This window comes from Leptopilina heterotoma, unplaced genomic scaffold (assembly GCF_015476425.1).
Source record: "Leptopilina heterotoma isolate Lh14 unplaced genomic scaffold, ASM1547642v1 Lhet_303, whole genome shotgun sequence".
Classification (NCBI taxonomy): domain Eukaryota; kingdom Metazoa; phylum Arthropoda; class Insecta; order Hymenoptera; family Figitidae; genus Leptopilina; species Leptopilina heterotoma.
The window spans coordinates 35,711-52,911 of record NW_025111007.1 but is presented as its reverse complement, the minus strand read 5'-3'; the positions used below and the strand labels follow the sequence as shown (position 1 = coordinate 52,911).

At 22.2% G+C, this 17,201-nt stretch overlaps 1 protein-coding gene across 2 annotated transcripts in view; it reads right to left on the bottom strand.

The window, feature by feature from the left end:
• Nucleotides 1-3,156: 3,156 nt before the first annotated feature.
• LOC122504540 (inactive dipeptidyl peptidase 10) overlaps nucleotides 3,157-17,201 on the bottom strand; it is a 37,660-nt gene continuing 23,615 nt past the window's right edge. Inside the window, exons 11-17 of one of the 2 annotated variants that reach the window (XM_043615694.1) lie at nucleotides 15,126-15,436; nucleotides 11,306-11,469; nucleotides 8,908-9,050; nucleotides 7,914-8,108; nucleotides 7,323-7,483; nucleotides 6,785-7,053; nucleotides 3,157-3,932 (exon numbers count right to left, since the gene is read on the bottom strand). In XM_043615694.1, coding sequence (XP_043471629.1) covers nucleotides 3,756-3,932; nucleotides 6,785-7,053; nucleotides 7,323-7,483; nucleotides 7,914-8,108; nucleotides 8,908-9,050; nucleotides 11,306-11,469; nucleotides 15,126-15,436 — 1,420 coding nt within the window. In that variant the 3' untranslated portion in view covers nucleotides 3,157-3,755. The remainder of the gene's footprint in view (nucleotides 3,933-6,784; nucleotides 7,054-7,322; nucleotides 7,484-7,913; nucleotides 8,109-8,907; nucleotides 9,051-11,305; nucleotides 11,470-15,125; nucleotides 15,437-17,201) is intronic. The other variant, XM_043615695.1, reaches the window with a different exon arrangement.

Sequence of the window (17,201 nt, the reverse complement as noted above, 5' to 3'; positions counted from 1 at the left end):
GTGATTTAATTAGTTATAATTATAACAAAAGAATTTGCAGTTTTCACTTAATTATTAAATTAAATACACACTAGCAGTCATAAATGAATATTTTTCATTTCTTTTTCTTCTCCGAATTATGATCTTTACTTTGAATAATTATTTTTTTGCTATAGAATTAATTACTATAGAATATATAATTAATAACGTTAATATTATTAATTAATTAATTATTATTACTAATTAGGTAAATACTAATTAATAATTAATTAATTAATTAGCAATTACCTAATTAGTAATAATAATTAATTAATTAATTAGTAATTACCTAATTAGTAATAATAATTAATTAATACAACTAATTAATTATTAATATTAATCAATTGATAATAGTTATTTAATTAATTAGTTAATAATAATTAAATTAAAATATTAATTAATTAATAAAATAATGAAAGAAAGCATACATTTAACGGACATAATAGTAACTTTGATCTGTATATATATATATATATATATATATATATATATATATATATATAATTTATGCAGATAAAAATATCGATTACTGGTGACAGTATTATATAATCCAGAGTAAATTTGTAACGAAGTAGTCAATTTTTTAAATTGATTACAAGCAGTGGTGTAATAATTACATTTATATTAGTCTATAGATTTATAAAAATCCATTTTTTATAGAAAAAACATTGAAACATTTAAATATTCTCTCTCGTGTTATTTAATTATTTGCAACGTTCTTTATTTTTAGAATCGGAAAAAAATTTTTTTTTTCAAATTTAACTAGTTCAGTTGACTAAATTTCGGTGGTTAATTTGAATGCAATTTTCCTGATTTTAAAGAAGTAAAATATATTTAATTTTCCTTCTCTTGAAATAATTATAAATTATATTTTTTTTTAAATCTATTTTTAAGTTCTATTTTTAAAATTGAACTTGAAATTATTGTTCTTTGAAATAATGAATTTTATATTGTAATAAATGATAATTTTATAGTAAAAAGTAATTTTAGAATAATTAATAATTTTATAATAATAATTTTTTAATAATTAAAAATTACATAATAAATAATAATTTTATAATAAACAATAATTTGTTAATATTTGAAAAATTTTTTTAGAATCACGCATATTTTACAATTTATATACATTTTTTTCAATCCAACTTTTATATTTTTTTACATCCTTTCACTGTTTATAGTAAAAATTTGTTTTTGAAAATTCGATTAAAGTTGTGAATGAAATTATAATTTAGAAAAAAGTAAATTACAAATGTAAGGGCCGAATAGAGGTGGTTATTGCATCCGTATCTACAATTTACTTGTATAGATATCTATTTAGATATCTATTTGTGGTTCATTAATTTTTAAAGGACAAATAGACAAATTATGATAAAATGACAAGTTAACAATTTTTCTGTAGATATAAATAATAATTTGAAAAAATTAATAATTCTCAATGCATTTCAGTGATACAAACTTAAAAGTACCACATGCATTCATTTTAAATACAATTTCTTTCTGAATTTTGTAAGAAGCCTAATGGAAATAAAAATTCAATACCAAAGAGCTTAAATTTAATAAAATATAATAAAATAACGGATTTTTTGTATTAAAGGATAAATTAAATTAAAAAGTTTTTGAAATCTGTCAAAAAGTTGAATAATTTTTATCTTTCATCTCTTAAATGATTTTTACAAAAAATATATTTTTTTAAAGAGTATATATATAAAATAATTGTCATGAAATTTACCCTTAAAAGTCTGTTATTAAAATAGAAAATTTTTTTTTCGTTAAAGATCTTGTTCTTTAACTTTGAAACAATTTTTTTTTTCTTTGCTTCTTGCACTATACAGAAGAAAACTGTATAAATTTTTTTTTGGTTTAAATAACTTTTTCTACTAAAGCAACTTTCTTACAGAAAATAGTCTATAAAAGTCATTTATAGGTACATACAAGTTATGGTTCTTAAGGCTAATCATATATTTATTTGAATAAAAATTTTCTTTAAATTCGAATTAATTAATATATTTACTAATTTGATTTTGTGACTTTTTGCCTTTGAATTAGTAAATTTTACTAATAAATTAGTAAATTTAATATTTATTAGTAAAATTTACTATTTAAATACTATTTAAATTAGTGACTGACTTTTTGCTTTTTAATTAGTAAAATTTACTGATAAATTAGTAGAAAATACTATTTATTAGTAAAATTTACAATTTAATTACTAATAAATTATAAGTTTAATACATTTGTTTAATGTAAGTTTGAAATATTTAATTACTATTTAAATTAGTGACTGGTTTTTTTTGCTCTTGAATTAGTAAATTTTACACTGTAAAAAAAGAGCGTCTTGGTTTAAGACGTTTACGTGGTCACATTTTAGACGTTTATAAGCGTCTTATTTGCCTTCTAAAATGCATGTATTTGGAGGTTATGTTTTTCATTTAAGACGCTCAAATAAGACGCTTATTTACATAAGACGTTTATAAACGTCTAAACGTCTTATTTTTAGACGCCATTTTTTGCAGTGATACTATTTAATTAGTAGATTTAATATTTATTGGTAAAATTTACTATTTAAATACTATTTTAATTAGTAACTGACATTTTGCTATTGAATTAGTAAAATTTACTGATAAATTAGTAAAAAATACTATTCATTAGTAAAATTTACTACTTAATTACTATTTAAATTAGTGACTGGTTTTTTGCTCTTGAATTAGTAAGTTTTACTAATAAATTTGTAGATTTAATAATTATTAGTAAAATTTACTTTTTAAATACTATTTAAATATTGAATAGCTATTGGATTAGTAACATTTACTGATAAATTAGTAGAAAATACTATTTATTATTAAAATTTACTATTTAATTACGATTTCAATTAGTGACTGATATTTTGCTCTTGAATTAGTAAATTTCACAAATAAATTAATAGATTTACTATTTTTTGGTAAAAAATCTACTATTTAAATACTATTTAAATTAGTGACTGACATTTTTTGCTTTTGAATTAGTAATTTTTACTAATTTATTAGTTAAATTTACTAATTTGTTAGTAAAATTTACTAATTCAAAAGCAAAAGGTCAGTTCCTAATTCAAGTTAGTAAAAATTTTAACTAATTCAAACTTAGAGAGTTGTACGATTAAAAAGTTCTTTTTTTTCGATTGCGAATTCTATTTTTACTTTTTCTATTTAAAGCGGGAAAAATGTTATTAGAAAAAAATCTATAACAATCATATTTAGTAAATTACAAGTTCACCTAATATCTACTGCGCTTAAAGGAACATCTCTTAAATACTGTTCTTCAAGAAATTTTTACAGCAAACAAATTTTCGAGAAATTCGAAAATTTTTATGATTGTTAATCACGATAATATTGTTCGCACTTCTTTATATCTGATTCGAAAAAAATAAAAAAAAAATTCTACTTCAGCTCGAAGGCAATTTTTTTTCATATTATCTAGATATATAATTAGTTTTATCTTATAATTGATTTTAAAAGCAAACCAATTAGCGCGATTATTAATATTTACAATTTAGAATTGGTATTATTGGAAATTTTTCTCACGAAAAAGAGAGAGAAAGAGAGAGAGAGAGAGAAAATTGAAAAAAATTACGCACCTATTTTCTTCTCTTACTTTTTTTCATTTTTGTTATTTTCCTATATATTTGAACGGAACACAGTTCGGAGACGTTATTTAAGATTGCACGTTATGTACTGTACATTTTATTGATTTTAAGCCTTTTTCTTTCAGAGTGCCTTATTATCATTTTCATCATCGTCATCGAGAACAGAGCCACCGCTACTTAAACCAGACTTTGTTTCTACAGGTACTTGTTTCTGAAAACATTCATTCAAGAAATTCGCCATTGATTCATATAAATGTTTCTTGTATGTTGATAAATGATGCCCACTGTCTGGATACACCTGAATAATAATTAATATAATAATTAATATTTTTATATTATTATTAATTTGAATTTATCACTCATAGGTATTTTTCTATTTCTGACGAGAATGAATTTTTGTAATATTATTAAATTATTTAAAAAGTTTTTAACCCAATTATCTTGATAAATAACAAAATTATTCATGGACATTCAATTATTTTTAGGAATTTTAATAAAATTCTTTGCAAAATTCAATTCTTTTCATAAATAACAATATTCATCACAAGAATTCAATTATTTTCAAAAGTAATAAAATTCTTCGAAGAAATTTAATTTTTTAAAAAAAATTTTAACGAATATCTCGTCAAGAATTCAATTATCTTTATAAATAGCAAAAATTGTCGCCAAAAATTCAATTATTTTCAAAAATTTAAATACAATTCTTTGTAAAATTTCAATTATTTTCAAAAGTTTTTTTCAATTCAATTATTTTTTAATGATTTTCATAAAATTTATCAAAACATTTCATTATTGAAAAAAAATTTGATCCAATTCTACGAAAACATTCAATTATTTTCATAATTAATAAAAATTCATTTAGGAATTCAATTATTTTCATCGCAGAATTTTAAATATTTTTAATACAATAAATTTTAAATAGATTCTTATCATAAAATTTTTATTAAAACTCGACGATAGAATTCTATTTTAAGAAACATTCAATTATTCAATAAAATAATGAAATTCGCTGCAATTATTCAATTATTTTTATAAATAACTTTTAATTCGTCGCAGAAAATCAATTATTTTCAAAAATTTTTAAGTAATTCTGCAAAAAATTTCAATTATCTTGAAAATCAAGAAAATTTTTCACATAAAATCAATTATTTTATAAGGAATTTTTATAAAATTCTATTCCAAAGTTCAATTATTTTGATAAATATCAAAATTTATCAAAAGAATTCAATTATCTTCAAGAGCAATAAAATTCTTTGAAGAAATTCAATTATTTTAAAAAATTTTAACAAATACCTCGTTTAGAATTCAATTATCTTTATAAGTAGCAAAAATTGATGAAAGAATTCAATTTTTAGAAACATTAAATTACTCAATAAAATAATAAAATTAATTGCAATATTTCAATTATTTTTATAAATAAATTTTAATTCGTCGCAGAAAATGAATTATTTTCAAAAATTTTGAAGTAATTCTGCAAAAGATTTCCAATTATCTTGGGAAAACAACAAAATTCTTCACAAAAAATCAATTATTTTGAGGAATTTTAATAAAATTCTTTTCCAAAGTACAATTATTAATTTTGATAATCAATCAGAAGAATTCAATTCTTTTGAAAGTAATAAAATACTTTGCAGAAATTATATATTATTTTAAAAATTCTTTAAATTCTCGACTAGAATTAAATTATCTTTATAAATAGATAGCGAAATTCTTCTCAAGAATTAAATTATTGTCAAAAATTTTAATGAAATTCTTGTCAAAATTTCATTTATTTCAATAAAATTGAATAAAATCCTTCGCATAAATTTAAATATTTTCATAAATTATTATTTAAATTCTTCTCAGGAATTTAATTATTTTTAAAAATGTTAATAAAATTCTTCAAAAAGTTATCAATTATTTTCAAACAATTTTTTATAAAACTCTTTAATATAATAAATTTCAGTAAAATTTTAATTAAATTCTTTAAAAGAAATTAACTACTTAAAAAAAAACTGTTAATAAAATTCTTCGTAAAAATTAAATTTTAAAAAACATTCAATTTTATTGAATAAATTATTTAGTTTTGTATTGAAATAATTAAATTTTCGTAGTATTTTCTAATAAAAATTGAGTTAAAAATGAATTTCGGTTAATATTTTAGATAATAATTTAATATTAAAAGCATTGACATTGTAGCATGAATTTTTTTAGAAATAATTGAATTTTGAAAAGGTTTCAAATTAAAATCTTTGGAAATATAAATTTTTCGTACTTTTCAGTAATAATATTGATGTAGAGAAGAATTTTTGTTAAAAATTCTAGAAAATAATAATTGAATTTAAATTATATTGATGAAAATAATTTCAAAGAAGTTAAAGTATCAATATTCTTATATAAAATATTAATTTTATCCCTGGATTATCGTTAATTATTATAAAAACATGAGGAAATCGATTACTCCGAGTTGATGATTGATTTCTTCATGTTTTGTAATAGTATTCTTATAATTAAATTTCAAAAAGGTTGGAATTTGAATCTTTTGAAGAATTTTAATTCGTATGGAAAAATAATAATGATTAAATATTTATATTTAAAAATGAAGTTACTGTTGTTTTCAATGAGTAAAAAATTAATGAAACGTTTACGTTTACGTTTTTAGATTATAAAATTTCAAGTGGATCAGCTGTTTTATTTGTCCGCCGCCATTTTGTTTTTCGAAATTCTCAGAAGTGACGAAGTACATCAAGAAAAAGTTTCTAGATTTGAAGTTTGATTTTGAATTAAATTTTGGACCTTTTTGTATTTGGAAATAAGAATTATTGGACCTTTTGGCTTTTGGAACAAAGAATTATTATGCTCTCATACAACCAAATACGAATATTTCAAAATTTTATGGCCTAACAAAAGTTTATAAAAATAATATTTCGGTGAAGAAAGAACAGGTGTTCTTTCTTCACCGAAATATTTTTTTCTAAACCTTTTGCTCGCATTTGTCAAATATTTCCAATGAATCCACACAAAAACTCAAAAGTTTTATATTCGCAAAAGTTTTGATTCATATATTATGAAGAGATAATTATTTTCCATTGTTTTCAATTTACAAGAAGGCTAGAAAATTGTATTCGACTTGCATCATGGAAAAAATATAGTGTCTAATATTTTTTTTACCTGTTGTTGAAATAATATATCCTTTTTGGCCAGATGCCTAGCAAGAGTCATTGAATGTTGAAATTGAACATTATTGTCACTTGTTCCGTGCACCAAATAAAACATTTTCTTTTGTTTCTTTTTTTTCGGCTTTTCGGTATCCCTTGGCTTCTCCTGCTCCTGTTCGCTCAGGGAATTGAATTTATTACACAGGTTTGCGTCTTGATAGCCCTTATAATTGGCCTCGGATTTATTCAATAATCCTAGGTATCTCTCGGTGTAAACCGAATCTGAAATTTTTTTTTTTGAAAAAATGTGTTTATTAAAAAAAAGTTTTTTTAAGACTTTTTAAAACTGTTTCAAAATTCAAAAACTTCGGTGTTTTTTTTTAAATATCAAATTGAGACAAAAAAGGGATTAAAATTGTTGCTAAGCAACAATTTTGATCCCTGTTTTGTCTCAATTTGATATCTTTGAAAAAAGTGTGATTTCTTTCATTAAAATTTTTTTTCAAAATCTTTCTTTGGTTGAAAATTTTTTTTCTAAATTAAAAACTTACTGTATAATTCCCAATTGACAATGGGAGCGACACTGATGCCACAATTGAAGACATCTTGATCAGGAACGGCTAAAGCGTGAGCTGCCACAAAACCACCGTAACTCCAACCCCAAATTGCAACTCGACGTTTGTCGACAAAATGTAGGGAGTCGCGTAAATATCTAAAATTTAATTATTAATAATTAATTAACAATTTATTGCATAATACAATTTTATTTTGCAATAAATTATCAAATAATAGTTATTATTAAACTGTTAACTTGAAAGTAGCAAATTTTTACGAATTGATACCAAAAATGCGGATTAATTTGACCCAAACTTTTTTGCAAGAAATTGAAATCAAAAAATGTGAATCAAACTATAAATTTTGATCCAAACTTTTTTGCAATGAATTGATACCAAATTAAAAAAAAATTCATACCAAAGAAAATGCTCATCAATCACAAATTGATCCTAATTTTTTGGTACCAACTTGAACCGTTTTGGTATAAATTTATTACTTTCAAGAAAAAATGTGTGATTTTTATTTTTTTGTTTTTATTACGTGTTATTAATATTATTTATGGAAATTTGTAAATTCAAAATAAATACTCTGTGACTTCAAGTTGATCGGCGACTTCAACGGTGCCCAATCGATGGTACACTTCGTGCATCAATTGATAACCTTGTCCACCACTTCCTCTGCCGTCAATTTCCACGACAATCATATTTTTTTCACTTGCCAACACTGTTCCCCAGTCGATTTTAAACATTTCATTCACTGATTGTGCCCCTGGTGCGCCATTTCTATAAAAAAAATATAATCAAAAGGCATTTTTAATAAAGTTTAGTTAAATTTTTGATTTTTTTCGAAACAATTAAAAATTTTTTTTGAATAATTGCAATTTTATAAAATTTAATTCAAAATATGATTTAATTTTTTTTCAAGTATTTTGTTATAATTTTTAAAAATCAACTGTTGAAGAATTTTTACTTGCAAATATTGAAAATAATTGAATTCTCAAAAATTCGAATGAAAATTTGTATATTAAAATAACTGAATTCTCAAAGAAGTTTCGTAAATTTATTAAAAAAAATATTGATTTAGAGATCAAGTTTAGTTAATAATTGTCAAAATTTTTTTTTTTTTTAGAAATTATTAAATTTCAGAAAGTTTTAAATTGAAATTTTTTAAATTTTATTTCTCGTGCGGTAAAAACAAAAATTGCAAGCTTGCCATGAAATGTTCCTGCAATTTTGGCACGAATAATTGATGAATAATTGCTACAAAATTGAATAATTGCAAGGAACGATTATTGCAAGCTTAGTACGAAATATTGCAAGTTTTTTGCAATCTTGCGACAATCTTGCGCTGTAAGCTCGGAAATATTGCACCGTAAGCTTGCCGCAAGCTTAATGAAACTTTCTCTGCTATGTGGGAAATTTCATGTAGAAATTTCTTATTGAATTTATTTTAACACACAAATGGATTCAAAAGAAGTAGGGAATATCTTTATTATTTATTTAATTTTCTATATTTTGGATTTAATATTATAAATTGCGTATTATAGACTGTATATATTATAGACATGATATATCTACGTACACTTGGATAACCATTGGGTAGCGAGTGATTTCTTCGTCCCGCAAACCTGGCGGCAAATGAAGCTTCACCTGAGCATCATAGCCGCCGCTTATCTGAACGGGAAATGTTTTTATTTGTGGAAGAGCTACTTTAGCAAGTCTTTCCTGCGTAAATTGCAAACATAATTCAGATTTTAGATATTTAGAAATAATTACATAACTTTAGTTATTAATATTTAATAGTTCGATTAATATTAATTAATTCTAAAATTGATGTAAATACTTTGACTGTCACTTTCATTTTGAAAATCAAAGTCAAAGCTAAAGACAAATTTGAAATAAAATTGAAAATCAGAGCAAAAGTCAAATTTAAACTCAAAGTGAAAGTAAAAGTGAAATTTGAACTCAAAGTGAAAGTCAGAGTTAAATTCAAAGTTAAATTTGAATTTAAAGTAAATGTCAGAGTTAAATTTAAAGTCAAATTTGAACTCAAAGTGAAAGTCATAGACAAATTCAAAGTCAAATTTGAAATCAAAGTGAAAGTCAGAGTTATAGTCAAAGTCAATTTTGAACATAAAGTGAAAGTCAAAGTCCAATATGAACTCAAAGTAAAAGTCAGAGTTAAATTTTAAGTCAAACGTGATTTCAAAGTGAAAGTCAAAATATACACTCTTATACTTTCAATTTCAAAGTAAAAGTCAAATTTGAACTTAAAATCAATGTCAAAAAAGAATAAAAAATCAAAGTTAAATTACCATTTAAAGTCAAATATGAATTCAAAGTGAAAGTCAGAGTTAAATTCAAAGTCAAATTTTAATTCAAAGTGAAAGTCAAAGTATACACTTTGAAGTTCATTTTGAAAGTGAAAGACATAGTTAAAGTGAAAGTCAAAGTTAAATTTCAAGTCAAATTTGAACATAAAGTGAAAGTGAAAGTCAAATTTGAACTCAAAGTCAAAGTCAAGTTTTAGCTTAAAGTGAAAATCAGAGTTAAAGTCAAATTTGAAATCAAAATGAAAGTCAGAGTTATAGTCAAAGTCAAATTTTAGCTCAAACTGAAAGTCATAGTTAATGTTAAACTCAAATTTGAAATCAAATTGAAAGTAAGAGTTAAATTCCAAGTCAAATTTGAACATAAAGTAAAAGTGAAAGTCAAATTTGAACTCAAAGTCAAAGTCATATTTAAAGTCAAAGTGAAAATCAGAGTTAAAGTCAAATTTAAAATCAAAGTGAAAGTCAGAGTTCTAGTCAAAGTCAAATTTGAATATAAAGTGAAAGTCAGACTTAAAAGTCAATGTCAAAATCAAATTACCAGTTAAAATCAAATATGAACTCAAAGTGAAAGTCAGAGTTGAAGTTAAAATTAAATTTGAACATAAAGTGAAAGTCAAAGTCAAATTTGAACTCAAAGTGAAAATTTGAGTTAAAGTCAAAGTCAAATTTGAACTCAAAGTAAAAATTAAAGTCAAATTCAAAGTTAAATGGAAAATCAGAATTAAAGTGAACTTACAAAGAAAGTCATAGTTAAAGTCAAAGTCAAATTTTAAATCAAAGTGAAAGTCAGAGTTATAGTCAAAGTCAATTTTGAACATAAAGTGAAAGTCAAAGTCAAATTTGAAGTTAAAGTGAATGTCAGAGTTTAATTCCAAGTCAAATTTGAATTCCAAGTGAAAGTCAAAGTATTTACTTTGACTTTTATTTTGAAAGTGAAAGTCAAGTTTGAACTCAAAGTGAAAGTCATAGTTAAAGTGAAAGTCGAATATTAATTCAAAGTTAAAGTCAGAGTTAAATTCAAAGTCAAATTTGAACTTAAAGTGAAAGTAAAAGTCAAATTTGAAATCAAAGTGAGAGTCAAACTTTAAAATCAATGTCAAAAACGAATAAAAAATCAAAGTCAAATTACGAGTTAAAGTCAAATATGAATTCAGAGTAAAAGTCAGAGTTAAAGTCAAAATCAAATTTGAACATAAAGTGAATGTGAAAGTCAAATTTAAAGTCAAAGTGAAAATCAGAGTTAAAGTTAAATTTAAAATCAAAGTGAAAGTCAGAGTTAAATTAAAAATCAAATTTGAACATAAAGTGAAAATCAAAGTCAAATTTCAACTCAAAGTAAAAATCAGAGTTAAAGTCAAAGTCAAATTTGAACTCAAAGTGAAAATCAGAGTTAAAGGCAAAGGCAAATTTTGAAATCAAAGTGAAAGTCAGAGTTAAAGTCAAAATCAAAAAGTCAATGTCGAAGTCAAATACGAATCAAAAATCAAAGTCAAATTTCAAGTCAAAGTTAAGTTTGAAATTTAAGTCAGAGTCAAAATTAAAGTCTTCATTTAAAAAATCATTGAAAGAAACAACTTGGATAGTTTATCCTTACTGACCGATCGCAATCTTCAGTAAATTAATTTTTAATTTTTAATTCATACTCACATGAAGTAAGGAATTATTTTGAAGTAAAGCAATAAATCGAGGCGCTGGCATTTCTGTTTTATACAAAGACACTGAAGGAATGCAGGGTCCATGACATTCCAACACAAAGTATTCATAACTTGGCGAAAATATTGCACTGTGATATTGACAAGCTACTTGATTTTCTGAAAAGACATCAACTTTCATAAAAAAAACAAATTTACAATATGAAGCAATTTATAGTTTTTATTATTAACGAACGACAAATAAGCAAATTGATCCTCCTTTTTTATAACAAATCGCTAAAATGAAAATACTTTTTTCTAACATAAACTGATCAAGAAGCGAATTATTCTTTATAACAAACTGCAAAAAAAATCAAAATTCTCTCTTAATAAACTGTTAATAAGTAAATTTTTTTCTGCATATATAAACACAATGAAACATAAATCAAAATGAAATAAAAATTCGAACTCAATGTCAATTTTCTAAAAATACGAAACATCGTAATATATTTTATGTTAATAGTAAAATAGAATATTGGAAAAATTTTTATATTTCTAAATGGAAGAAGAATATTGATTTTTCTATAATAGAAATATTATCAAGTTTTTAAAATTTTTTTTCGAAATAAATGACCTTTACTGAATAAGCATTTTTAAATCGCATTATAATTATATATATATATATATATATATATATATATATATATGTGCTGAAAATGGTATACAAATGGCGTTTTTCAAAGACAATTGTGAAATGCTCCTTTGTAGAAACCTATATGGAAATCCAGTGGAAACGTCTTTGCGGTATTTCTTTAAAGGAATGTGTATAAAGAATAACATAAGGAAATTTTCAACAATCTGATTAAATAAAACAAATTCCAAACAATTTAAATTCTATAGAAAAAAAAAAATATTTATGAATACAAATTTTCAATTTACAAAATTCTATATCTTAAATTCTATTTTTTTCGACAAAGAATTTCGTTTCTTATTCGTTATTCTAATCAATAATCACAGGCTTCGAACTCATATGTACTATAAAATCTCCTATTTATTACTTTTTTTTTAAATTTTCTACTATTTGGATATTTTTTTTTAGATTTGTGACACTAAAAGCTACTTTCACCATTTTATTGAGAGTTTGCACTATTTTAAATTCGCTAATACTTGGAATAAACAAATTATTTTCAAAAAAGAAAATTAAAAAAATTTTATTTTATTTTTTAATTATCTTAGAAACAATTCAAAAAATTTTAATAAAATTCTTTTAAACGATTTAGTTATTTTCAAAAATAATTTGGAAGTCAATTATTTTTTTACCTAGTATTTTAATAAAAAACTTTCCAAAAGAATTCAATTATTTTTAAAAATTTTATATAAAATTCTTTGTAAAATATTCAATTATTTTCATAAATAATAAAATTTTTAAAGGAATTCAATTATATAAGAATTCAATTTTCATATTACTTTTTGGGAAAAAAATCAATTATTTAAAACAGATTTTTATAAACTTCTTCGCAAAAATTCAATTATATTTAAAAAAAAAAATTTTTAAGTTCATTGCAAGAATACAATTATTTTTATAAATATAATAAAATTCTTCTCATGAATTCAATTATTTTTAAAAATTTTATTAATATTTTTCGAAAGAATAGAATTATTTAAAAAAAATTTATTATCATTTGTTCATTAGAATTTATAAACTATTTTTCAATACATTTTCAATTAAATTTCTTGAAATAATTTAATTATTCTTAAAAACTTTAATAAAATTCTTAGAAACGATTTAAAAAATTTTAATAAAATTCTTTCAAACGATTCAATTATTTTCAAAATTTTTTCGAAATTTAATTATTTTCAATAGTTAGATACTAGTTTAAAAAAAAATTTTCCACAAGAATTCATACAAATTTGGATATAAAATTGAATTATTTTCACAAATAATAAAATTTCCACAAGAAATCAATTATTTTTAAAAATTTTAATAAACTTTGTTGCAAGAAATTAATATTCTTTAAAAAAATTGAATTCTTTTTAAAAATGTTGATATAATTTGTTTATATTAAAATTTAAAAATTATTCTCAATACATTTTTAATTAAATTTCATTAAAGAATTTAATTATTCTCACAAAATTTTCACTGGAATTTAATTATTTAAAACACAATTTGCATATTATTTTTGGAATAAAATTCAATTATTTAAAAAGATTTTTTAGAAATTTCTTCGAAAAAATTCACTTATATATTAAAAAAAAAATGTTAAAGTTTATTGTAAGAATTCAATTATTTTTATAAATAATAAAATTCTTCTCAGGAATATAGTTATTTTTAAAAATTTTATTAATATTCTTCGAAAGAATAAAATTATTTAAAAAAATTTTAGTATAATTTGTTTATTAGAATTTATAAGCTATTTTTTAATAAATTTTCAATTAAATTTCTTGAAATAATTTAATTATTCTCAAAAATTTTAATAAAATTCATAGAAAGAAAGAAATTCATTGTAAAAATTCAATTTTTTTTATAAATAATAAAATTCTTCGCAAGAATTTAATTATTAAAAAAAATTGAATTAATTTCTTTATCAGAATTCAATTATTTTTTATAAATAAAATTCATCTTAGGAATTCAATTATTTTTAAAAAACTTAATAAACTTAGTTGCAAGAAATTAATATTCTCTGAAAAAATTGAATTATTTTAAAAAATTTTGATATAATTTGTTTATAATAAAATTTACAAATTATTCTCAATACATTTTTAATTAAATTTCTTGAAACAATTTAATTATTCTCAAAAATTTTTTGAAAATCAATTATTTTCAATGTCTACTATTTTAATAAAGAATTTATACAAGAATTCAATTATTTAAAAAAATGTTATAAAATTCTTTGCAAACATTCAATTATTTTCTTAAATAATAAAATTTTCCGAATAAAGTCAATTATTATTTCAAAACATTTTTATAAAATTTTTCACAAGAATTCAATTATTATTAAAAAAAATTGAATCAAGTACTTTGCAAGAATTCAATTATTTTTATAAATAATAAAATTTTTCTCAAGAATTCAATTATTTTTTTAAGCTTAAATAAAATTCGTTGCAAGAATTCAATTATTTTCATAAATAATGAAACTCATCCCAAGATTTTAATTATTTTTAATACAATTTTCAATTAATTGAATAATTTATATTCAATTATAAAAAGCTCTTTATAATAATTCAATTTAGTTATATGTTTTTATTTAAATAATTGAATTCTCGTAAAACTTTCTAATAAGAATTTATGTAAAATTGTAGATAATAATTGAATATTAGAAGCGTTATAGTGTGAATTTTTGGAAATAATTAAATTTCAAAAGATTTTCAAATTGAAATGTTTGAAAATGTTAATTGTTGGAAATCTGAAATATATAATTAAATATTTATTTTGATGCAAAATAATTAAAGTTTTGAATAATTTTATTCGATAAAATTTCAGTAAAAAAATAATTGAATTTTGGAAGAATTAAAGTTCTAATTTTTAGAAATAGTTAAATTTCAAAAAAGCTTTATATTGAAATCATTTAAAATATATTCTAATTTCTGTGGTAAAATAAATATGTAGACTTAAATATTTATTTGAAAAAAAAATTATTCTACTTCTGAATATAATTAAATTTTGAAATTATGAAAAAATTGAGTCATCAATATTAATTTCTCGATAGCTACTTTTTTTTAAAATTAATTATAGTGTACGAAGCCTGCAATCAGTAAAATAAATAATACTAATATGCAAAATACAAGCAAATTCAGTAAATATAAAAGAAATAGAAGTTAAATTCGCTGAAACTAACTTGATTCATTTTGATGATTCGTCTTATTCTCTAAATCATTATTACGTTCATTGCGCAAGGTATGTTCTTCCTTTTTGACTAAATTAATTGTCTGATGATTCCAGTCATTTTTATTAACCCAATCGTCATTTATTTCCGGATGATGAATATTATTTTGTCCCTCAGCGAGTGCGTAACGATTCTCCACTTTGGATGAATCGGTGCAAGTGATACAAACTGCTGAATGCACCTTGCCACCTTGCTGTGGCACTGAACTCACACGATAGAGATGTCGTTGCCCTGGATGTGAAGGCGGTATGCCAATAAAATATCTGAAACATTGCCAAAACTGGTTCACGATACTTTTGTCTTATATTTATAAATTCTCTCTGGAAATCAAATTAATTATTGTGCCCAAGCACGGGAGCGAAATTTGCAGCGATATTCTTTTCTTCAAGGTGTGCAATTGGTACCACATTGAATCAAACTGGTATACCAAATTGTCACACGAGTTGATAGCAAACTAGATCAAATTGGAACCAATTCATACCAAATTATGCAATTTGGTATCAATTGGGTCCAATTTGATCTAGTTTGCTTTTTGCTATCAATTCGTGTGACAAAATGATGAGAAATATTCAAAGTTGATAAGAAATTGAAGAAAATTGCTATTAAATTAAAACGAATTGATACCAAATAGAAAATAAAATTGCTACCAAATTGTAACACATTGTTATTTACTTTCCAGGAATTGATACCGAATAGAATTAAAATAAACCAAATTTTTATCAATTTGAGACAAATTTAATTAAATTGAAACGAATTGAATGAAATTGGATCAAATCGATATAAAATTGAATGATACTGAATTGCAGCGAATTGATAACAAAATGAATCAAACTGATACCAAATTTGATCAAATGGCTATTTACTTTCCAGGGAATTGATATCAAAAGGAATCGCAAAAAATTGATACCAAACTGGATCCAATTTATACCAAATTAAACAAAAAACATACTTAATTGAAACGAATTTATACCAAATAGAATCAAATTGATTCCAAATTGGATCAAATTGATAATTAATTGCACTCAATTGATTAAATTAATACCAAATTAAATTAATTTACTATTTAAATGCAAAAAATTGATACCAAAGTGGATCCAGTTGATAAGAAGTTAAATCAAATTCATACTTAATTGAATCAATTCGATACCAAATTCGATCAAATTTAATTAATTCGATACCACATTGGATAAAATTTGTATTTCATTGTAATGAATTGATATCAAATTGTACCGATTTGTTACCAAACTGGATCAAATTGATGCTTAATTGCAGAGAATTGATACCAGTTTGGACCAAATTGATGCCAAGTTGGTTCGAATTAATACTAAATAGTATCAAATGAATACCAAATCGGATTAAATTGTGTTTTAATTGACATCGAATTGATGCTAAATTTTATTAAATTGATAATTAATTTAAACGATTTAAACGAATTGATACTAAATTGTATCAAGTTGGAACTACGTTGAATCAAATTGATATTCGTTTTCAAGGAATTAATGCAAAGTAGAATCAAATTGGATTAAATTGATGCAAAACAGAAATAAATAAATTAAATTGCAACGAATTACATCAAATTGGATAAAATCAAAACCTACTTGAAACACATTGAATTAAATTGATATCGAACTTAAACGAATTTGTAACAAATTGAATAAAATTGCAACCAAACTGTAGAAAGTCGTTTCCAAATTTAAACAAATTGGTACTAAATTGCTTCTAGTTAATATCAAATTGGATTCTATTGATATTTAATCGCAACGATTTGATACCAAATAGGATTCAATTAAAACAAAATGAAATCAAATTGAATCATATCAAGTGGCAACGAGTTGATAAAAAATTACGGAAAATTGCTAACAATTTGCAACATTGCACCGAATTGTTACCAAATTCTTTGAATTGATAGCAATTTTTCAATGAGATTAAATTTGATCAAATTCAATCAAATTGATACCAAATTGGAATTCTTTGATACTTAATTGCAACGAATTGATACCAAACTGGATCCAATTGATAACAAGTTAA